The sequence below is a fragment of the Haemaphysalis longicornis genome, unplaced genomic scaffold, assembly GCF_048455015.1.
Source record: "Haemaphysalis longicornis isolate Haplotype H1 unplaced genomic scaffold, Haemaphysalis longicornis Haplotype H1 scaffold_4, whole genome shotgun sequence".
NCBI classification, from domain to species: domain Eukaryota; kingdom Metazoa; phylum Arthropoda; class Arachnida; order Ixodida; family Ixodidae; genus Haemaphysalis; species Haemaphysalis longicornis.
In genome coordinates this window covers 11,353,082-11,375,775 of record NW_027526361.1, presented here as the reverse complement: position 1 = coordinate 11,375,775, position 22,694 = coordinate 11,353,082, and the positions used below count along the sequence as shown (strand labels likewise).

General features: G+C 48.5%; 2 protein-coding genes across 2 annotated transcripts; one reads left to right on the top strand and one right to left on the bottom strand.

Moving 5' to 3' along the window:
- Positions 1-140: 140 nt before the first annotated feature.
- On the bottom strand, positions 141-8,512 carry LOC144178238 (uncharacterized). The gene is made up of 5 exons (XM_077705940.1): positions 7,067-8,512; positions 6,272-6,393; positions 5,334-5,520; positions 2,538-2,700; positions 141-767 (listed from the first exon to the last, which is right to left on the bottom strand). Exons 1-5 carry the CDS (start codon positions 8,471-8,473, stop codon positions 487-489), a joined length of 2,160 nt encoding a protein of 719 aa, XP_077562066.1. The 5' UTR covers positions 8,474-8,512; the 3' UTR covers positions 141-486.
- Positions 8,513-8,762: 250 nt separating this feature from the next.
- LOC144178239 (E3 ubiquitin-protein ligase RNF180-like) lies at positions 8,763-11,874 on the top strand. The gene is made up of 2 exons (XM_077705942.1): positions 8,763-9,329; positions 11,566-11,874. Exons 1-2 carry the CDS (start codon positions 9,138-9,140, stop codon positions 11,800-11,802), a joined length of 429 nt encoding a protein of 142 aa, XP_077562068.1. The 5' UTR covers positions 8,763-9,137; the 3' UTR covers positions 11,803-11,874.
- The last annotated feature ends 10,820 nt before the right edge of the window (positions 11,875-22,694 follow it).

Below are 22,694 nucleotides of genomic sequence, written 5' to 3'. Positions count from 1 at the left end.
GCTAGTGTTAAATGCACAATTTTCTACTATACTAGTGTGTATTTAGTAGACGCAGCATGCACATGTATTTTTGTAAGCTGCTAACTTTTGTGTGAGCCGCTTTCATGCGTACCTGTGAATGAGACAAATGACACTGTCGATTCCGTGAAAAAACATACATATACTTCATTTTAAACAACAGTGCAAGACCACCCACGTGCTCAGTGGGATAGCCTAAATTGCAAACAGAACAACGATTATTAGAAGGCACTTCGCCTCCAAACGAATAATTTACGAAGCTGCCCCGGAATTTTTACGAGGCGTTTGAAACTATACTCGATGCTCTATGATGGCACGGATGTAATCGCGATGGAAGAGAGATGCTCTGGTTAACCGATGGGTCATATACAAAGTGAACTGTGCGTTGCATGGAAGTATGGTCCCACGAGGCACCTGGCTTTGGCTGCCCCGCAGGCCTATCACAATTCGGGGCCCTCGCCCGCCCACCTACAGGTCCCACAGGACCTTCTGGCGCACCGGCCGCTCGGGCAGCGACTGGCCCGGAGCGAGGACCGGCATGCGCTTGTGGCGGTCAGGCGGCTGGGCAGAACCTTGGTCAGCCCAGACGGGGGCCCCATCTACGGGTGTGCGCAAGAGTGCGCAACGAGCCGGCACGCCGACCCGATCCCCCGATGGTGAAGGCGTTGGGCGTGACGGGGTGCTGGCACTTCTAATGACGATGGTTTTCATGGTTGAAGGCACGGTGGGTTTGGAGACCTTCGGCAAATCTGCATGGAAAAGGGACGTGTTGTACAGGCTCACGTGCACCTTGTCTTGTAATCAGGAATAGCGCACAAGCTCATCTTGCCTAGTGCAGCTGTGTTTCTAGTTGGCATCTTGTGTGAGGCAGTGGGGCTCTTCGATTCAGCCTTGGACTTGCCACGGGTAGTTTACAGGTAGGTCGAGGATTCCCCACGGCATAGAAATATATATGAAAAACAAATGCCTGATTGCTTCTCCTCAGGTGGTTGGCAGTAAGTCTGAGACTAAACTTAAGGGCCCCATTCTGCCCAAAGTCCCTTTTCTCTGCCAATGCAAAAACAAATATCGCCAGAGCATTTCAAAGCCCCTAAGTTGTGAACTTCAACACTGCTGGGAATGCTGTGTGGCATCATACACATACTGCCGCAGGCAACTGCAGTGTTGTGAACAGCTCCGTCGCTTTCACTTGTGCTGGGCATGGCACCTATCATTTTATCACCTCTGACATTCTGCACTTGAGAGTGTGCACCAAAAAATTAATTGTAGCTTCAAAAAAAAGAAAATCATCTTCGCCTGTCAGTTGGCGCTGCACAGGCAATAGCCGTCGCTCATGCCACCACAACTCACTGCAACGAACCATACCTCACAATAATAACACACCTCTCAACACACCTGCCACCTATATCAAGCCGAACTAGCACCACCCGAGGCTTTCCCCATAGAAAAAAGCCTCATGACAACATTGAAATACCCATTGTATGGGCCGCAGGCCACTCAGGGCTTGTGGGGAACAAGGCAGCACATGCTGCCACCTGTGACCTTCACGTCCGGGCATTTCCAACTTCTGGATAGAAAACCCAGAGTGGCACGGAACTTGCAGCAAGCAGTCAAGCAGCACCTATCAACAACATTTACAACTTGATAATCACACTACACACACATAAAAACATATCCTCCTCCGCACCCCTCACTATCAAACCACTAAGCATACACACTCTGAAGACTGCAAACAGAAACATTTTACACACACATAATCCTCTAGAAGATGTCACCATCTTTCTTCTCACCGGACCGTCCGTTCAGATGTATTATCTCGCATTCTCCTGCTTGCATAACATCAACCCCTTTACTAACCTCATCCCTTGAGCAGTGGGAGTCTGCGCTAGCCAGCTCGGTGCCGGAAGTTCAAAAAGCCCTGGTGCAACGAGCCCCGGATTCGGCAAAGGCTCACAGCCTCCTGGACATAGATTGCTGACCACATTCCCATCCCAGTACCCTCTCACTCAAATAAATGCTTACTCCTTCTCCTCACAAATTCGAACAGAAAGTTTTAATTAAGCGATGACACTTACAACACCACTATCTTTTCGCGCCTCGTTTAAGGGGATTACTGAAATTAATCTTCCCGTGTTCACAGCCAGGCAACGGCCTGGCAAGAGTACGTGGTTTTCACAGCCACAACACGTGGAGCACTGGACTGCGTGTGCGTGTGTGGGAGCACTAGAGTATCCCCTTGTGTGAGAAACTTGCTCAAACTGCTCTGTGCATGAGCAATATCATCTTTCAGGCCTGCCTTGTATGGGGTCATCAGAAGCCCACAAAGACCACACCAAAGGCTAACGTTAAGAAGCAGCAGCCCTAACTCGCCGATGAGCGCGCCTGCCTCGGGGCTGGCTGTCATAGCCACTACATCGAGACATTGCCACAAGCCTATTCAGAGGAGGAGCAGGCCGAAATCTAGTTGTTGAAGAAGCCGCAACAGCAAACCCTGTTGTGGCCCCTGGAGCGGTGCGTACCGAAGTCCCCCTTGAGCATTCGGTTGAGCAGCAGCACATCCATGGTCCTGGACGTTGGGTAGTAGATGACTTTCCGCTGGAGGCCATCCAGCTGCAGCACCTTCTGGTGACCGTGCACCAGGAACTTGACCCTGGGCGGCAGCTTCTGGTCCATCCAGCCGATCTGGAGGGGGAGCAACAACAGGGGCCACTGCTACTCCACGCAAGGGTGCAGCCACTTACGACCATCATCTACACAAGCAAAGGCTTTGCAAGGAAAGCATTTTACGTGGCAAACACGTGCAATGATTAAGCTTCTGCAGATATCTTAAAGGGGACTGTGACTGCTCTTCTCAACGTTAGAGAACGACATTTGAAAGTTGCGCCTATCTCGTCCTTTTCATGACAGTTAACGACACATGTTGAGCAGCAGACAAAAATGGGCAGTTAACAGCCTTTCATGTGAAGTGCAAAAATAAATCAATCAATAAATAAAAAATTACAAAAAGGGAGCAAAATATGAGCAATGTGGCTACAACAATATGTGCATCAGAATCAGTCTAAATGTGTAAAAAACCAATATTCAAAGATTTTCATAGTACTTTTGACTACTTTCAAACAATGTGCCTCTAGAAATGAAAGAATGCCTTGAAAATAAATTTGTACATTGCAGAACAATATTTTTTAGATCCACACAACATAGCTATCACAGTCTAACAACCATGTGCATGCGAGAATTACAGTCCTCAAAACAAATGCATACATACCCTCAATAGGCCGGACCCTCACACTTACAGGGATTATTTCTGAAATGTTGCCTGCTCCCGTGCATGTTTGAGTTTATGCTAGCTGGTGAACCTACTTTGATGTTCCTTTGCGACCTCCTAGGACACAAAAGCGTCCATGTGGCTGGGATAAGCAGGAAATTACTCCTAAAGCCAAGGATGGCAAAAGAACAAGATCAAGAACGTTGATGTCAGAACAACAAAAATAGATGGGCACAAGCACCACTGTTTCTTGGCTGTTCCGTTCTTTTCCTATCTTGTTGAATGCAGTACCTGGGGAATACGTCAAAGCTCTACTTCTGGGAAGTTTCGGAATCTATTCAACTGATGAAGATGCCCAACGATTTTAACTGGTGCCCAAAATCTGCAACTGTACCCTTAGAAGTTGCACGAACAAAGGATGTCTCTCAGGCCAGATTCTCTGTCCATTTCAAAATGATGGCCATTGTTTCAGAGAATCCAGTTTCTGGTAGGTAGGCCAACGCCGCCTGTAGAAACATTGCCTAACGCGTCGCTCGCTTTCCAATGGGAACGGTAGGGACGCTTAGTTCAGGCACTTATTCGCTATGTGGGGCGCGCCGGCGGACGTCCCGCCTTACGTCACTGCTGGCGAGTTGCGAACGCTTGCACCCACTTCTACTGTGTATGTATGTCAGCTTGCCCGTAGGGTTTCAAGAGCCATTTCGCTCATACCTTAGCTGCGACGGGGCGCTAGTTCAGCAGCACACTGGGGATCTTGTTCAACGTGTCGCTCGCTTCATACCTGCTGCATTTTTCGTAAGATGACTGATGGAGGCGGAAGGGAAATAGTATAAGAACATAATTATTGTCAGGCAGACAAACAGCAAACAGAAATACTATAATTTATGGTACAGGCATTATTTTACTGATATTTTTTCTCTCGGGAGGACTTAGTGAAGAAAAAATTGCATGCACATCTTTTGTTCAAGCACTCACTTCTACCAGAACTTTCCAAAAAATATCACGTGCTTGTAAATTTCAGGAGGTTATAGAAAACAAAAGGATGAGCAGCTGAGGTTCCAGCGACGCTGTCTTGTCACTTCTACAGTACAGTTCTCAATTTTAAAACTGCGTACCGGGGTGTAGTGCGAACAGCGCGGACAAAACAAGGCCGAAATGTGGAGGGGACAGAGGGGGATGCCCCACTCAGAAAATTTCACTGCACGTAATCCAAGTAGGCAAGCGCGCAAAGCCGGCATCAGCTTGCGGCAGCACAGGTGGTTTTGCGTCTGCCGTGGCAAAGGCGGTTTTATCAGCGATGGACCAAGGCAGACAGGCATGGTGCAAACAAGAAGGCGTAGGAACGCTGCCTGGGGAACGCTAGACAAACTGTCAACTATCTTGCATAGTTTCCGAGAAGCGGCGCTGGCTGGCGGACATAAAGCACGTAGGAAGGCTACGGAGCGGGAAAGGGTAGGAGAGAGCAGCAGGAGAGTGGCTGTTTGGACAGTTTTCGCTCACGCGTTAGGCAATGTTAATACAGGCGGCGTTGGGTAGGCATTACTACAGTGAAGCAAAAGTGTTTTGGTCGCCGCAGCTGTGACTGCAAGTAAAAGTGAGAAAATACAATAACTAGGACTAAAAAAGACTTGCAGAGTGCTTCTTTTGTAGTTTTTTTTCTTCTAATCACGAACTTCAATGCAATAGCCCAGCTTTCTGTTTTAGTCAAGTTTACAACCTTCGTAGTTACGCATTTTTTTTAATTACCACTTTTAGACGCCATGGTGCACCAGTCCAAAAATGCCCGGTGCTAAACACCTCAGCTTCCTACTGAACACCTGACATTAGCGTTGACAGACGGGACACAGGATACAAATACACGCGAGAAACACTAGTCCCATCTAGCGTCCATCCCGCCTTTAAGTGCTAACATGATGTTTTCAGTATCAAGTGACTAACTAGCCCAACTTTCCAACCTCAGCCTCTCTGCTCTCTGGAAATTTTCGTCTGCTACCCAGCACCGCGACAGCAAGAGCAAGTAGTGGGCGAGGAGGACAGAGAAAGGGCGCACCACTGCGGGAGCAGCCACGAGGTAGGCGCCGTACTCGGTGCCGCAGTCTGGGTAGAAGTGCACCCAGCTTCCGCGGTTCTCCTTGTAGAAGGGGTGCTCCTTGGTGGGGAGCAGCACTGCGGGGTCTCCGTAGAACAGGTACAGCAGGGTGCCCGCCAGGAAGGGCTGCCTGGCCTCCTCAAAGAAGCTGCACACGCCCCCTCGTGCATGAACCCACATGCGCGCCCACCAAGCAAGCCAAGATGCACAACACCACCACCACACTGCCCGCTTTCTGAAAGTACATGGCAAAAGCCTGCATCTAAGAAGGCCCTGCCGTTTGTGTTAGCTTGAGACTGTTTGAGGCACCGGCCTAAAGGCCCAAACACATTTGCGGAGATCGACGCATTTCTGCACATAATTTCCCCTCTGGAAACCAGTCCGGTGATGGTCAGGAGCACGCATGAAAGCTGCAGGACGGGTTTCGGAGAGGGGGAAAAACATGCGGAAATGCATTGCTGAATTCCCACGTGTTTGGCCCTTAATGCGACTCGCCAAAAAGATGCCATCCCGAAGATCTTCCAAGGATTCAAGCTGAGCTGGTAGAAGTGTGCGGTGAGATGACCGCACCCCAGTTCACCTGCCACTAGCTCGGCACGAATCTCCGTGGCATTGTGTCCCTCCACACGCAGAAAGCAGATCCATGCTTGTGCTTCAGCTTGTCTGATTAGCCACTGCCATTCTTGTTTTAACGCCCTGATGGGTTCTGCCGGGCTATATAGAGCACAATTTTATATTCCACCAAAAAGAGAGGAATGTGTACTTCTTTCATTGCCTAGTGTGTAAGCCTGTTTTGAATTGATGGCATCCGTGATACAAACTTTGTAAATGCCCTTCCATATTTTCTTCGTTCAGCACATGCACACAAAACAACTTTTGAGCAGTTAAACAGAACTTGCCTCCTCTTGTCGATATCCACGAAAACAACATAGTTCACAGCTTCTGCCTGGATGTCGGATGGCAGAAGCCTACTTTCATCAACTTCATGGACATCAGATGCAAGGGAATTGGCGCAATCAGTCTGTAATTAAGAATGAATCGTTGGAAAATGAAAACAGAACTGAAACATGAAGTGAACTTTACCACAACAACCTCCAATGGTACTAAGGGCTACAAAAGTGAGCCACTCTAGATCACTTGCACATAATGGCTAACCCTCTCCCCTTCTGACTGAATTCGTACTACAGCATTCACCAGTTGTATTCGTCAAGACTATAATATATACCATTTTGGTGGTAATGTTATTCCCTTCAAAGTTGGTTATATGAGCACTAATATGAACACTAACTGCAACAAACCCAATTTTGGTTTACTTAGCAAACATGACATGCTGAGCAGACTGCCAGTGCCAATTTGGCAAACAAACCATATACAGCTTGGCGCAGTATTATGTACACTTAAATTCTCGATGTGATGCTAAATTTCTGACCTTGCAACAAACAGCCAATGCTATACATAGCTTGCACTGACGTCACTGAAGCAGCCATCTTGGAGCACCGCTTGCACGGTGGAAGGCCGTGAACTTATCTCCCCCTCCGATCTCGAGTATCACTGGGAAAGCGGAGAGCGGTACTCCAGAAAGGGCTGTGGGGACGTCACATGCAAGCTATGTGTAGACATTCACTGCAAGGACCAAACCCTGCCGTCACCAGTACACAGAGAGGTTCAAGAAGGCAGCGTTTCGTGTCTCTCACCTCAGAGAAGTGGTTTTCAACCCACAGCTTGGTGTTTTGCTGCATGCTCTCCCTTATGGCTTGCTGCCTTATCTGCCGAGCTGGGGCAGGCGGTCCAACGGCCGGAAGTGGTTGCTGAGAAGACACCGGGCTCTCCTCATCGCCATCTTCGAAGGAATATCTTCTCTTCCTTTCCAGAATTGCGCGCGCATCATTGGTATTGTGGCAGCTGTGGACGGGCCCACTTGCTGTTTCCTCTTTGAGGATGTCTGGCGATGGGGCTGGCTCGCGTTTGACGAGTGCCGGGCGGAAAGCTGCCCTGCCTCTACCCTCCCTCCCCCTCCAGGTGCCTCGAAAGCTGCGACTCTGAGGAGGGTCAGGATGTTCAGCACCACTCGTGGATGCCCGGAAGTTTGTAAATGTTGGTGCACTGTCGTGGCCTTCAAATGCCGTCACCTGTTTACGGACTGGGGACCGGCTGCGACATTGTGGGCGCTGCGCCGCTGGGAAACTTTGTGACCCGTGACTTCTCCCAAACTGGATCCTACCTTGTTCGAGCTGCCTGAGCGTCGCGAAGTAACCACTGCTGCCCTCGCCACCCGGTTCGACGCACTGCCGTACTTGCCGCGAGGTTGGTTCATGCTGATGGCTCTGATGGTTCATGCTGATGTTCCCTGACGGCGTGCGCGGTTGAATGCTGTGCGGTGGCGGCTGCTTTTTGGTAGGAAGCAGAGGAGAGCGACTCACATTCCCAGAATGTCCTAGGCTTGGCTGAACAATGTCCTGGCAGAAAAGATCTTCGCCATCACCACCGTCTTCCCCTTTCCACGGATTGCGAACTTTCTTCTTTAGGAGTGGCGGGGGCAGTATTTGCTGGGACGCCGCGGCTGGCAGGGTCCGATAGGGATTTCGGTCAGCGTCTTGCCAGTCGTCTTCAGAACGAGACAGCCTCGCGGAAAAACGAAAATCTGTATCAAAAGCGGCTTTCCTTAAATCTGGCATCTCACAATCTACGTGTGGGTGCGCGTTGTAAGTCGCGTTCGTCGGGGGACAATAACGTTCAGAGATTTCGGTATCCACGAGGCGCGAGCCCTGACTGTCATACACACCGCGCGACTCTGTCCGAAAACCAACGTCATTATACTTTTGACTGGGCATCGTAGCTTCCTCAGAACCGTTTTGACTGTAACTAGAGGCCAAAGAACTATCAGTGAGCTCGTGTCTCCGGTAGCCGAAACTGGACACATTGGAACGAGGCGAACGCGACTGCCAACGCTGGTTATTATTGTGATACCACGGGGGTCGCCTTCTGTACCTGTTTCCACTCATTTCTGGGACAGACACGTGTCTGCAACTACCAATTAGTCTGCGCGTCACAAGCTTGAAACAAGCCGCGTCGAGCACGTTTATCGTAGAGCGCCTAAACATCCATTTTCCTTTTTGTCGTTGCGAGCAGTGCCAGCATAGGTGCCAGGTAGCCGCAGTTGCGTTCCCAACATGACTCTCGTCATAATTTAGTAATTTAACCAAATCAACAACACAACCTCTATTGCAAGCAGTTATATATATTTTTGTTAGATTTAATGAACACTTAGAGGCTAATGGCGCTATGAGGTGTTCTGCGGGATGCTAACTGCACCAAAACGGCTAGCGTTCGGTGTTGAGCCAGGTTGAGCCATGCTCGCATGGAGCACATGGAGTGCATGCTCGAAACTGTGGCCAGTCATCGCGATCAAGCTAGTGAGAAACTCTATGATCGCGACGGGCCAGTATTCTTGGTATTCTTTCCTCCATGCTGTGGCCGTATGCTAGAACCTTGAACTGGTTGAGCCATTGGTTGAACCACAAAACAATATCCCCCATCGTGTGACCTGCAGCCTTGCACACTTGAAGGAAAGAAGTACAACCGTACCATGATGACGCCGCCGTCATGTCAACAGAGGCGCTGTGCTGTGAGTGCGTAAGCTGCCGTAAGGTCGTAAAGCTTCCCGTGCGGCGGGCTGTGGACTGGCGCTGTAAACAATTTGGATGCTTCTCGAAGTGAAACATCTCTGAGTGTGCCCCGACGTTTCTTGAATCGAACGGCAACAAAATGAACGAGGAGGCCGGGTTCCGATGCAAGAAGTGCCGCCGGACGTTATTAAGCAACAGCCACGTTGTTTCTTCGCACGGCGAGTCGCGGTCAGGAAATGTGGGTTTCGCGTGTCCGATCAACAAGACTGACACTGTCTGGTACGTTCGGGACGAAAACCTGCCTGGCTGGTTGGTGGAGCAGCTTGACAACGTAAGTGTCCAGAGCCCAGCTGTCTTTACCAATGATTCGGATCATGGGCGCCCGCGGAGGGCGGACAAGGACGTTTTACTCCCTCGCTTACTTTAGTGGCGCTTTTACGGCGGTGGTACCAGTTAGATGGCTCATACCCACCCAGGGGGATTGGCCAGGAAATACGCGCCGTACCGAAAGAATATATGCAGTTTTTGTAGGGAAAGGAAAACATTTAAATATTAGAATGGCTTAACAGTTGATGACCAGAGAAATAAAAGTGAGGAGAATATAGAAAGAGGTACAAAAGGTAAAAAAACACCATTGAATGGAAATTAGGAAGTAAGAATAACGAAGAGGCGCCCATATCCTGGCCAATCCCCTTGAGTGGGTATGAGCCATTTCACTGGTACTACCATGACGCAGTGAGCTAGGCGTGCATAGGCTTGATAGGGGAATTTAGCAGGGCCAGATGATATTTTACACGGCATACGGCCTGATTCTAGAATTAATGAGTGTAGCGCACGGTAAAGATCCCCGCCGTGGAAGAATCCCAGTTCTTTTGCCCCGAATGACAAAATCATTGTAGCAGACAGTGGGAGGTTTACCCGGTTGAATGTGCTTTCTAGTGCTGTATTCGGGTGGTCGCTCTGATACTCCGACTCGGAGTATGCCGATGCGCCGCTTCCCCCAATCCGAGCAAGAGTCGCCGCTCCCCAACTGAACGCGTACCCGATCTTGGAGCAGCACAAGACCGTGGCGCCGCGTCTTTCTAACGGTGCCCACTTGGCAGGTTGTGTCGGTCTCCTCCTGGAACTGCACTGTCTGTGATTGCAATTCTTTCAGATACTTGGCGCCAGCCAAGGGCTGCTGCCATTGCAAGGTCCATGGTGCACCTCAAGCCACCCACACCGCTTTCACCAACCGCGTCCAAGCTCTGGCCTTCATGGTTGCTCATAGTGTAATACACCACCTTCAGGTGGATTCGCCTGCTCTGCTACAGCTTCCAGGTGGCCATTGCAGTCAATAGCCTACAACCAGGTGTACCTCCCTGGCTCTTGAAAGAACACCTTAAACCAGTTGTTAATTTTTTTTTCAACGAGTTCCCGGTACCCTTGAAGGATCAAACTCAAATCAGGAGTCAACATCAATCCCAACTTTACTCTCATTCGTAAGAGACTCCAGAACTAATTTTGCTCAAACCCGAAGCGCTACATGAAGCTCAGATCATCTAACCTACCTTGGAGCCTGCCATTAGTTGAGCCGTGCAGCTACAGGTGCGTGGTAGCACTAGGTCGCAGTGCTAAAGCGCTTGACAATGCACTAGGCCACTGGTGAGCTCCACCATCCCCATGCCTCACCAGCGCCCAGCCATGGGTTACCATCATGATGCGGGCGCACGTTAAAGGGACCATGAAGACAAAATACATGTTTATTCGTTAAAAAGACTGCTCTATACCGATAAAAACGACACAAATTTTTTCACAAACCTCAAATAAGTAACCGAAGTATTCAAGAAAGCATATGAAACCACTTTTCAGGTATTTCTCTACGACGTCACTGAATCTTGTGTTTGCAATTGGCAGCCACCGAACTAAGTTACCGCCAAGAAATGTGATGGGGTGATTGCTTCCAGTTCAGTGGGATCACATCACTTGAACGCTAGCATTCAGTAGACTCACTGACAACCATGTTTTTAGTGCTGGCCCATAACTACATTACTCCTGCCCACATTACGGCACTGTGGTGCAAAATTTAAAAGTTTTTTTCACGATGCTAATGTTTTTTGAGTTAAGAAAACGTCTTCCGCAGTTGGAATGGAGCTGAGTGCGTTACTAAATGCTAGTACTTTCAAGTTTAACAAACTTTTATTTTGTCTTCATGGCCCCTTTAATGTTAAAGCCTCCTCATCTTACCCCATTTACACTGGCAGACACAAAACTCGTTCATAGAGCCTTATCCAGAAGCTTCTTGGTCATTCGGTGGCCATTTTTAAATGAGGTGGCCCTGGAAACCCTCAATGCCTTGTTTCTGCACCACTTTTAGATTACGGGGTTCTGCTATGTAGAGGATGTTGTTGAAAATACTGCAGCAGTTATGATGGAGCTTCATAGATGAAGAAAACCACCTGACTGTTAAAACAAAAAGATAATCATCAAAAAATGCTAAAAATATTATGAGGGTGTCTTAATTTTCACCATTAGGTCCCTTGGTGGTGGTGCACCATGTTCATAATGTTTCTTTTTGCCCTTTGCAGGGAGAGTGGGTGAAAGGAAAGGTTTACTGTCCGGAGTGCAATGCCAGACTGGGCTCCTTTGACTTTGTGACCGGTTCTAAGTGTGACTGCAATGAGTTTGTTCTGCCACCAATACACATTTCGAAGAGCCGGATAGACTGTGAGCAGGTGCGCAAAGTGGCGTCCATTCTACAACACATTGTGAAACCACCAGTTGCAGAGCCCATCGACATTGCTGGTGAACCAAGTGCAAACTGAGGGCTGCATCGGAAAGACTTTTATTTCTTTGTTGCAAAGCAGAAATAAATTACGGATTTCTTTTGCCTCTTCTATGCCTCACTGTACTGCTTATGTGAAACCTTTTCAGTGGGAAACAAGTTTTTGTTTTATGTGCATGTAAAGCACTGCATAACATGAATCTTTATTTAACATTTTTTTAGCATAACATAAAACCATGAAAATAGCATTCAACTGATCAAATTGTAGCCATAACCTAACTGAATGCTATGCTGGACTGAACACTTGGTTGCTAAAGCTTCTCGAACATGTGCCATGTAGATTAGGCCTATCAGTGTGATTATTGATTTTAAAATGAATAACTTTTGCCTGTTGGGCTGGCTTTGCCACGCCTCTACGAATGAATAGTTATGCAAAAATATTGGGAAAATTGTGTATTGACGGTAATGACAGCTTTTGGAAATATCGATGGAGTAACAACACTTTAAATAGTTGGCTATCGATAGTAGTATTGACGCTTTTACGAACACTGTCTGTTGATAAAATCGTATGTAGTTGTACAATAGGTAACTATATTTGCTGTTTTTGAATGTTAGCACTGCCTGCACTGGTGCTCTGTGCTTGCTGTGTTAGCTAGTGTTAGGAGGGAGCTTAGAGTTTATGCACCACTGGCTCCACTCCATTACAGGCCTTCACAAATCCGCGTGATTTTGAAAGTGTGGGTGAATCTTAGGCTGGAACTATTGACAGGGTGCACAAATTTTGTTAGATAATGCAAAATGGCTCATCATAAATACTAAAAATGAAAGCCTAGCTCCTTACACTTGTATGCGTGGCTTGGGAGCACAGGAGTAAAGGTTCTTTTAAGCATTCTAATGTTGTGTTTTGCTGCAATGTGTGCGCAGTCTTCAGGGATGAAATCAGTCTATATTCGAAGAAACATTCCTTCCTGCTCTGGAGATTCATACTTTACTTGTAGGGGCTGAAAGACCTCACATTTTATTTGATCACACACAGTTTGTCGAAACGATCCATGGAAGTAGTCTAAACAGTCTAAATGCAGTTGGACAAATGCTGACTATCTGCCAAGAAAACCTGATCAAAAAGCAGCCACCAGTAGCATGTAGGTGATACACTATCGAGATCATCTCTCCACGAAATTTTTATTGTTTCTCCATGTGTTCAATGATTTTCGGAATATTCCCCAGTAATTATACGGATGTTTCTTGCTTCAGTGTTTTGAGAGATGAGACTTCGTGGTGCATTCCTTGACGCTCTGTGCAGCCTATTAGAATTGACATTGGTAACTTTAGCACTCTTTGTAGTATATCGGTAATTTAGTGCAGTCAGCACAGTATAAAGGTGCATTAATAGCTATGCTATAGGCACTGTTAACAGCATTATCCCAAGAATTTCTTTGTGGTGCCTATGACAGTGCGATTGTAGTGATTGTAGTTATGGGGTGGAACAGCTGCGCGATTGAGTGCAAAACTTGTTCACCAGCTTCATCCTGCGCCGAACCGCCCCTATTGCGCCAAGCTCGTTTATCAGCGCCGTCCTGCGCCGCACAGCGCGAATTGAGCCGCAAGATACGGCCGCCATGACTCCACGTCCACTTGCCCGAAAACTTGGCTGAAACCTCGTGTTTTCTGTTTCAATGCGGTTATGGTTTCGGTTTCACCAAGGCTACTGTACTTTTCTTGAGCACTGTACCAAGGCTATGAGAGGCTATGGAAGTTGGCTTTTGTTTAGCTGCAAGGCCACAGGCACTACGCACATTCTCCGCCTGCACTTTGGTTTTAATTGTGTCGCATTGGCATGGATTTGTTTGCCGGTGGCGGCCGCTGTGCCACAATCAATGAAAAATGACCAAAAGTGAGTGAAATGTTTTTGTGTCATATCGCAAACAGATAGAAAACAATAATATTCGCATGAAAGGTTGTAGTTTACTGGGGGTGAACTTACGTTTAGCCGACCATTTTTGACGAGCATAGCTGGATGTACTGAACAAGTAGGGTCCTGGACGCTTTGCCCTCGCTTTTATTTTGGTTCACCTTTGTTGTGAGGTACTTATTCATTTTCGCCTGTGAACATTGCGGTTAGCTTTGCTTATGTGGAGCATGGCCCAGCATTAATTATTCCTTCTAACACGCTCTCGTACGTGCGTCGACTCTCGCAACCCTGTGACGGGCGAACACGAAGCTATGTTCTGCTTCACACGCACTGCAACCGCTGTCCGTTAGAAAAAAAATGCAAGCAAAGGCCTTGGTTTACGGAATGCCGTCGTGAGTAATGATGAAGCTTGATGATGATGCTTAGCGGCTTCCCCTTTGAAACGGGGGGGGGGGGGGGGGGCAACCGTAGTCGCAACGCCACTGTACAATCACCTCGCAAAAAAAGAGAAAAAAAAAAAACACCTTCATGGAATTTTTGTGCTAGTTCGCATGTCTTCCCACATTGTTCTCTGCTCTTTTCCAACCAACATTCCAACCTTTTACTAACCTGTACTGCTGTCCCATTCACTTTTCCGCTAATCGTAAAGCCGAGGGCTTCCAGAAGCGGGATGTCTTCCTCACTGAGGATCGGACGGATACCTTTGCACTCCGTTACAATATGTCGCATGGTTTCTGGCTCCCTGCCGCAACCTGCGGACAGTTCTTCCTGTACCGGCTCGCGGATAAGCGTTTTTGTCCGCAAGCAACCCGCCCGGGCTTCAAAAAGCAATGCACTCCCTTTGGTGTTGTCGAAGAACTCTTCCCTCTTGATCTCCTGCTTCCCGATTCTGTATATATTTAGGACTTCTTTGCGTCCATCCTCCTTTTCCTGGTCTTTGTCTCTGTTCTGGAGGAGACAGGCGCAAAACTAGGAGAATAAAAAAAAAACTAAGAAAGCGAGGACGGAGACTTGCACAAACAAAGCAGCTCTCCTGAGCAATGCCGTTCCTCAGCGGGAGCATGTGAATTCGCGTCAATTCGTGTCGCGAGTCCCACCGCGTCACCGCCGAGAGAGAGAGAGAGAGAGGCTATTTCATGTGAACTGGTGAGGTCAGCCCTGCTAGTGACAAGGCTTGCTACGCCAGATGGGGATGATTGCAGTGATGAGTGGTGAATGTTGGACATTAGGGGTACAGCAGGGAGAAGAAGAAACGTTAAAAACGAGGAACAAGGGAATGCTGCTAGCAAAGTCCGGACGCAAAAATACATTTGAAAAGGAAATCTTTAATGCACACTTTGAATAAAAATGCAAAGTAAACGGTGCAAAAAAAAAAGAAGAAAAGGAAGAACACCAACCCAAGAAAACGAAATGAACACCATAGTACGAGAGAGTAGATATCTTGAGACACTTGCACTGCCTATGATTTAACAAGATTTGTCCAGTTCACAGTCTCGTAGGAACCGGAGCAGAACTTTTGTTCCCAATGTACTATCAGCACTATTGGCCTAGGGTCCAAGAAAATGACAAAGTTCGGGCCTGTTCCCTCTGTCTCTGCTGCGTTGTTGCTTGAGGTAGCGGGTGTACGCTCTCCGTCGCCGGTTAGACTGGATAAAACCAGGCAAGAGCACCTGAAGACAGTCTCTATCAAGTTGCGCACTCAAATAAATGATTTTTTTTCCTTTTTCCTCCATTGTCAGTCCGTGACTTTATTTACCGCCTTGAAGCAAGATATTTGCATGCACACGGGCGTGTTGCCGATTATTTTTTTTTTTTTTTGGTGGGGGGAGGGCATCTGATAAGACGAACAAACCATCATGCATGGTCCATTTTGAGTTCGTCTTAATGGGAGTTCACTGTATTTGGATGTTGAAAGCTTTGTTTCGAACACGCTTTGGTTGCTTTCCACCGGTTCCGGTTCTCATTTGTACGTTTATCTTCTTTTGGCAAGAACGGCGCCTGTACAGTAGGCCCTGGAGTTGTAGCGCTCGTGTTTGCCGGCACCTTGCTTTGCGCTGTTTAGTTGTTCCACGTGCAGAGCACTTACCTTGTAATTTAAATTCCACCAGTGCGAGCGCTGCTGTAAAGAGAGCGGCATTGCCAAAGACGCTTTGCACGCTCCTGACGTCCGTATGTAATACACTGTGATCCTTTAGTGTTTTCACGCGCGTTCAATTTTCGCGTCAACTAATCTATATTTATTTTCCAAAGCGAAGCTTTGTACATCTTCCCTCCAAGGGTTCTGTCGCGACCGTTGGTGTCAACAAAAAACTCCCGCGAACAAGTAAAAGAAGTTACTGGCAAAGCTGGTAATCGAACCTGGAATGAACAAAAAAACAAAGCGAGAGTTCGTTGTCTTGCCGATTGAACTACCAGCCCATGCTGAGGCTGGGGAGACAGACGGTGCTCTCACCGAGCACATCTGCAGGTTTACCCCCTTCGTAAATGCCACGTGATAGCGTCACGTGACCTCACGCGCCGCTGTGCTCTCCTCCCGCGGCCCGTGTAGCAGCCATGTGCGCGCCTTGCGCATGCACTAGGAATCAGTAAAAAATAAAGGAGGCTCACACCAATGCATGGCGTCTCACTTCTCTTCCGTCTCTGCCGCCGATCCCGTCGCCTCCGTCTGCGGCAGCAGAGACGGAGGAGAAGTGAGATCGTGTAACACCGGGTTTGAGCTTTCTTTTTTATAAAAAAAGGAGTTTCCACTGATGTGCTTCACCATACAACTCAACCAACCACCATTCATGGATCGTGCAAGGATCTAACCCTAGCTAAGAATATCTCTTCGAAGTAATAAAGGGTGTGGTTAAGTGCATTCCACTTGCCTCTCGTTTCTTTATTTGATTTATTGATTGGATTGATTGTAGGGTTTAACGCACCGACGCAACGCAGGCAATGAGGCGCGCCGTAGTGGAGGGCTTCGGATTAATTTTGACCACCTGGGGGTCTTTATCGCGCGCCGGAATCTCGTACACACGGGCGTTTTTGCCTTTCGCCGCCATCAGAAAAGCGGCCGCCACGGCCGGGAATCGAACCCGCGCCCTCGTGCTCAGCAGCACAACGCCTTAGCCACTGAGCCACCGCGGCGGGAGGTTTCTTCGTTGTGGGTGTCGTTTCCAGCTTCGCTTTCCAAAAACTTTCACAGGGTGGATTGGCGCGTGTTTTTCGATTTATTTGGATCATCTTGGGCATTATCGTTCGAAAACGCAGCGTATTCCGCACTTCGTGAAGCCTCTTGTTTCGTCTTTATTTTGACGCGTAAAAATTGTTGAAAGCGAGGGCTTTTAAATGGGCTCTGCCAAGTTCCTTGACACTAGTTGCCGGCCAGCGCGCACAATTGCGACGTTCTATGCCAATGGGCAATTTACTACGTGCGGCGTTAAAGGTAAAACGAACATTTAAACGCACCTGTGCGTAACCGTCGGACTTTCTCTCAGCGAAGGCTCAGAGTGGAAAAACAAGCAAACTAATATCCTAGCGTTCTCGTGCACGTACGCGAAAGCGCTGGAATAGAGCGGCTACTTATCACCTCGAAAATTTAGCCGTCAAGCACTAAGCCGAGCCAAGACTTTTATATAGAGATAACTTGTTTGGTAGGTGGTACCGCGTTTCAGGGCTTAAAAAAACAATAAAAAGAAACACACCCAACTCCGGCAGCACGTTAAACCGACGCTCGCAAGCCTCGCTTCCATTGCAGTGAGGCGAAGTACTCGTTGGTCGCATGCAGAATTAAAAGACAAAATATTTTAATTTCTTACCTCTGTCTTTTAAAACTAAAGTGCGAATGATGTGAAGCAAGGCAACAAAAAGAAGAATACTCAACCTATTTTGGCTGCTGGAGCGCGACGTCCTGTAATTGCATTCCCTGATAAATATACTGCTCTTTCCGGACTCCCACTTCTTAATTGCGTTCGGTGCTGCGTGCTGTGTTTTAAAAAAAAGCGTATCTAGTCTTTCGTGCCGTTGCATAAGCGATCCGCACTGCACGTTCGTTTCTCTCCCTTTGTGTTCTGGGAGGGGGAGGCCTCGCTACGGGGCCTTTGATTAAGCTACCTGTCACGGAGGGGAGTCCTACCTTGTGGCGGGATGCTCTTGTTTTTCACTCTAAATTTCTTCTTTGAATAGCATTTCTGAGTGTGTTCGAAATTTATCTCAAAAGCACGGGGGCAAGCCTTTAGCTCGAGTGCTTGCCAAGAATGTTGCTGAGCAGCGTTAGCATTGGAGGAGTGCAATAAGCCTCGCGTAACCTCAAAATGAGGCAATGCATGGCGACAAAAAGATGAGGGAGTGAGTGCAGTTAGATAAAGTTTACAGTGTTTGACCGTGTTTGCAGTTTTCGAGGCTTGAGCGACCGGGCCGACGTATCCAACAGCCTCGATGCACACTCGTTCCGCCCGTCAGACAGAGGTAAGCTGGTTGTCTAACGGGACGTCATTAACCACGACAGTTTGGGAAGAACTAAACACCCTGCAGCAGACAGGAGCCTGTCAAGATGGCAGGCACTGGCGTGGCGCCTTCTTCAAACCAGTACCTTCCAAAACCAGCGCTGTATAACCGCTGGCTACCCGGAGCAGTGCTCCAGAGCATGTGAACATTGCGGAGCCAAAGCAGATCTGCAGAATATGGTCTGAGCCTGCCCCAACAAAGAAAATAGAAGCCACAGGAATAAAGCTCACTTAAATGCTTCTACAGTCGAACACGGATATATCGAACTCCAAGGGGATCGCGAAAGAATTCGATATATCGATAATTCGATATATAAAATACGCCTATCCGAAGATTATCTGACAACTCCGCACATCACTGAGAGTCTTCTGAAGTCGTGGAAAACGGTAGTTTACAGTTTTGACCCTCAAAGCACGGAAAATCCGAACCGCAGCATGATGACCACCGCACTTTATTTATCATTGAAATGTCGTTGAGCTTCGCTTGTTTTTTTCTCCTGCGTCGTAAAGTTCGCCAAATTGTCTTCAAGATTACAAACACGCACAAATGAGAAAATCAACGCTGTACACTGTGCCACAACAGAGGCGAATAACACTGACGTAACCTCGGCTGCAGTAGGCGGCTGGGAACGTTGTCAGGCACTGAGGGCCGTTAACTTCTGTATCCGAACCGAACACCTCCCCCATCTGGAGGCGTGCAACGAAGTCGCTTCGCGCCCGACACGCTCCGGAAACGCCGGGGCGGGTTGTGCTGCATTCGCCTTTACGTCAACGTTGATGCGGGCATCGCCCTCAAAACTACTGCGAGGAATTCCGAACGCCTTTTATACCAACATCTTTTCAGCAGCCTGCACCCGACGAATTCTCGCCTTAGTTGCTCCGAAATGAATGCCTTGGACAAAACAAACATACAACGCCGCAATCGGTCCCCCTGCACGAGCCACCAAACAGCTAAATCACAGAAAAAGAGTGCCTCCGGTCAATTTCTTTTGCTCCTTTATGTCCTTTCGCCCCAACCACTATCCGTGTTCTAGCTATCATGGAGGTGCCCGTCGTGCTAGCGTGGAAACAGCTGTTGAATGCCATCGAAGCGTCATAATGCCGCGGACGCCGCCTCTGTCTCCTCAAGCCAGGCAGCTACTGCGATGAGTGAACATTATCATGAACTCCACCCCATCAGAGGAAGCAAACTTTCAGGGGCACCTTCGGCGCGGAATTCGATATATCGAATTTGCCCGTGATCAGGAGTTCGATACACGCGCACAACAGCCCTATACTTTTGCATGGGATTTTCAAGGGGATGTTTGCACTGTTCGATATAGACAATAATTCGATATATCCGTGTTCGATATATCCGTGTTCAACTGTAGTTCCTGGCTGATGGAGACAAGGGGGAAGGGAGGGGGGGTGCTCTTTCGGCACTTCCCCTTCCCTTACTACCGACTGTGGACGAATAAATGTGGTCACTCATCCTTTTACTCGCATGTACTTCCCTACAATGCAGTTCCAGCCCCTGAAATTTTCCAGGGGCCAAACTATTCCCTTTCCCCCACTCTAAACTCTTAGAGGATACGTGGGGCGTCGACTGAGAAGGACAACTTCCATTGATTTTTCACCTCTTTCCACCACTTATGCAAGCATTCTGCAAGAGCTGCAAGAATTCCAAGCTGCAGAAAAGCTGCAAGAATTCCGCCCCCTGCCCCCATCCAGCAGTGGGCGGAATTTGCGCTAGCAGAGTGTATGTATGCAGTACACTTCGAATAAACTTTGTTCAAATGTGAGAGCAACATAAAATAATAAAACAAAATATATTAAAATCAGGTATCTGGCAGAACGACAGGAGTACATAACAGAGCGCAGCACAATAATGCGCGTACACATGAGCTGCCACAGACAAAGGGAGTACAAAAAAAGGGTTTCGTTATCTTCATCCGTTCGTTCATCCACCGTGCAAGTGCTGCCAGCTTTACGATGTGAGGAAAAAAAAAACGTTGCTTTCTTAAAAGTAAGAGCATACTTTACCATGGAAAAAATAAATTTAAAATACTTTCATCATTTAACAATAAAGTGTGGATTTCTTTCCGGTCAAATTTGTTAAGTATAATGAGCAAGGTGCTCCTAATCCGTTGTTGCCCGTAGTCAGTATTCGAAAATGGGACTTAGCACGAGGATCGGTATCGACAGAAATAAAGGGTATGAGTCATTGTCAGAGCGGCTTCAGTTAAAAAAGAACTCAATTTTCCTTCCGATGCGTTCTTGCAGCTGTGCAGTAGCAAATAATTGTAGGTATATGTCACATGCGCGCGGCAATTCATGCTTCTTAAAAAAGCGTGCTCTGATACGGGACAGCATGTATAGCCCGAACGGCCTTTTACTGCGAAGCAGTATGTGTCTTCACCCCCCATTTTTTATTCCGGTGAAGCCGATTTACTTGGCGCCACCGCTTTCACAACTGGTATTCCGCGCGCTACCACCGATGCCTCTTTCACATTGCAAGCTGCGCAATCGGCTGATAACGGTGGTAGCGCCCTTATCAGTGGTTACCAGAGCAACTTACCCGCTATGAACGCCGACGTGAGCGCATAATTATTTTTCAGCATGAAAGGCTTTCCGCGCGACATTTCCGCCCGTGTATTTCACGCCTATAAGCACGCGCCCATCGCCTGTTGCCGGTTTATCCGTGCACTGGTTGCGGGTGGAAGCAGGGGCGCGCTCGCACAGCTAGTCTTCGTGCCGTTACCGATGACATGCGTGTTGTGCTGGTGAAAATTTTAAACGTGGAAGTCTCGCGGCTCAATGCGACCTGTCATCTATCCTCAATGCCCGAGAGGTTCGGGTTTGGACGGAAACGGACAGCCATATGCTTGTCCACTAGAATAAACCTCGAGTCTTTCCAGGTTTTAACTCCTTATTGACAGACACGTGTCTTTCACTCGGAGGAAGAACAGCGGGAATCGAAGGACCATCTGCCAGAACAGAAGCTCGAATGGGCTCGAGAACAACAGAAAGGCCGCCGCCGTTTCCACCGCAAGTTCCAGCTCGCCGAGTACCTGGCAATTTCTCTTGGATGAACAGCAAGGTTGACGTGAGCCAATATTTATTTTTCAGCTTAAATGACTTTCAGAGCGACAGTTTTGGCGGTGCCTTTCACTTCTTAACAAGCGCACATAACTGGTTGCCGGTTTATCAGGCTCGAGTTAGGTGTGGAGGGAGGGCGGGGGGAAGGGGCCCGGGCTTGGGAGATAATGGCGACGTTTGCTAGTGACGCTTCTAACCTGTCGCCCTTTTGAGAAGATAGCATTAAAGTGGTCGTTCCAACTCATGTTTTCAGAGAATACAACACCAAATTTCTTTATAGATTTTTTTGATACCTATTGTATAGGGCCCTAACGTAACGCTTTTCGGCATATCTAAACAGGTACTTCGAGAACAAAAATAATTCACGTAGTTCTTGATTTGTTCAATGATAGGCTGTTTAGTTTGAACCAATTTTGAAGCTGATAACAAATGCGACTTGAATTGGGCAAAATTTCGGACAAATCCTTTCCACGGAGACAGTGCAATCGTCAGCGTAGATAATGAACCTACTAATGGTGTCTATACGTGCAATATCATATACTTAGTTTACAAAAAAGCACTAGTCCAAGAATACTGCCCTGCGGCATCCCAACAGTTATTTGACGAATGCGGGATTTGAGTTCGTTAATTTCTACAAACTGATTTCGTGAGCTTATGTGTGACCGCACAAGTTCCATGAGGGTCACGAGCTAGTAACAGCTCGTGGTTTACGCTGTCGAGAGAGAGAGAGAAAGGACTTTATTGAGGTACCGGCAGTCGGGGACGGATCAGGCTACGCAGGGCTTCACCGTCCCGTAGTCTTCACCGCTCACCGCGGCGTCGGGCCGACCCCGAGGTCTGCGTCTGGTCGGCGCGGGCTACTTGGAGTGCCGCCGCTGTCGCCTATAGCCCTCGCTCCCGCAGGAGGAGGCCGAGGGGAGTGCGGGTTCCCCTTTCGCCTTTGCCTGTCCAGTGCAGCCTCGAGCCGCTGGATGGCCCTTAGTTGATCTTCTCGCCCCGAAGAGCGCACTGAGTCCGCAATGTCCGGTGGGAGGATCGGCCTCCCCGCACTTGAGTCGTGGTCCGCACATCCCCACATCAAGTGGGCCAAGTCTGCGTTCACACGCGCACACACACTGCACACCTCGTCCTCGTACATGTCCGGGCACACGTGGCGCGCGAGCGCCGGCGTAAGCACCGTCCCGGTTTGCAGTTGTCGTAGAAGCACGGCCTCTCTCCTCACGAGCCCCGGGTGGGGCGGAGGATAGGCCTGCCTCTCTGTCCTGTACCAACACAGCGTAGCACCGTATGTGGTCAGGGGCTCTGCGCCGTTGTCGTCCTCGTCGTTGCTTGGCTCCTCGTCGACGTCGGCGTCCGTCGCTGGCGCGGCCCGGCACGCGGCGAGATCACGGGCCGCAGCGTCGGCTGCCTCGTTGACGTTCCTGTAGCCGCCTCGCAGCTCCCGACCCATGTGGG

What these genes read in the sequence shown, in the direction of transcription:
- LOC144178238 (XM_077705940.1), bottom strand. Translation starts at nt 8,473, where the DNA reads ATGTTTAGGCGCTCTACGATAAACGTGCTCGACGCGGCTTGTTTCAAG. An exon ending in TTGAAAACCACTTCTCTGAG is followed by an intron (nt 6,394 to 7,066) that starts GTGAGAGACACG and finishes TCTTAATTACAG; the next exon opens with ACTGATTGCGCCAATTCCCT. An exon ending in GTGGATATCGACAAGAGGAG is followed by an intron (nt 5,521 to 6,271) that starts GCAAGTTCTGTT and finishes GGGCGTGTGCAG; the next exon opens with CTTCTTTGAGGAGGCCAGGC.
- LOC144178239 (XM_077705942.1), top strand. Translation starts at nt 9,138, where the DNA reads ATGAACGAGGAGGCCGGGTTCCGATGCAAGAAGTGCCGCCGGACGTTA. An exon ending in TGGTGGAGCAGCTTGACAAC is followed by an intron (nt 9,330 to 11,565) that starts GTAAGTGTCCAG and finishes TGCCCTTTGCAG; the next exon opens with GGAGAGTGGGTGAAAGGAAA.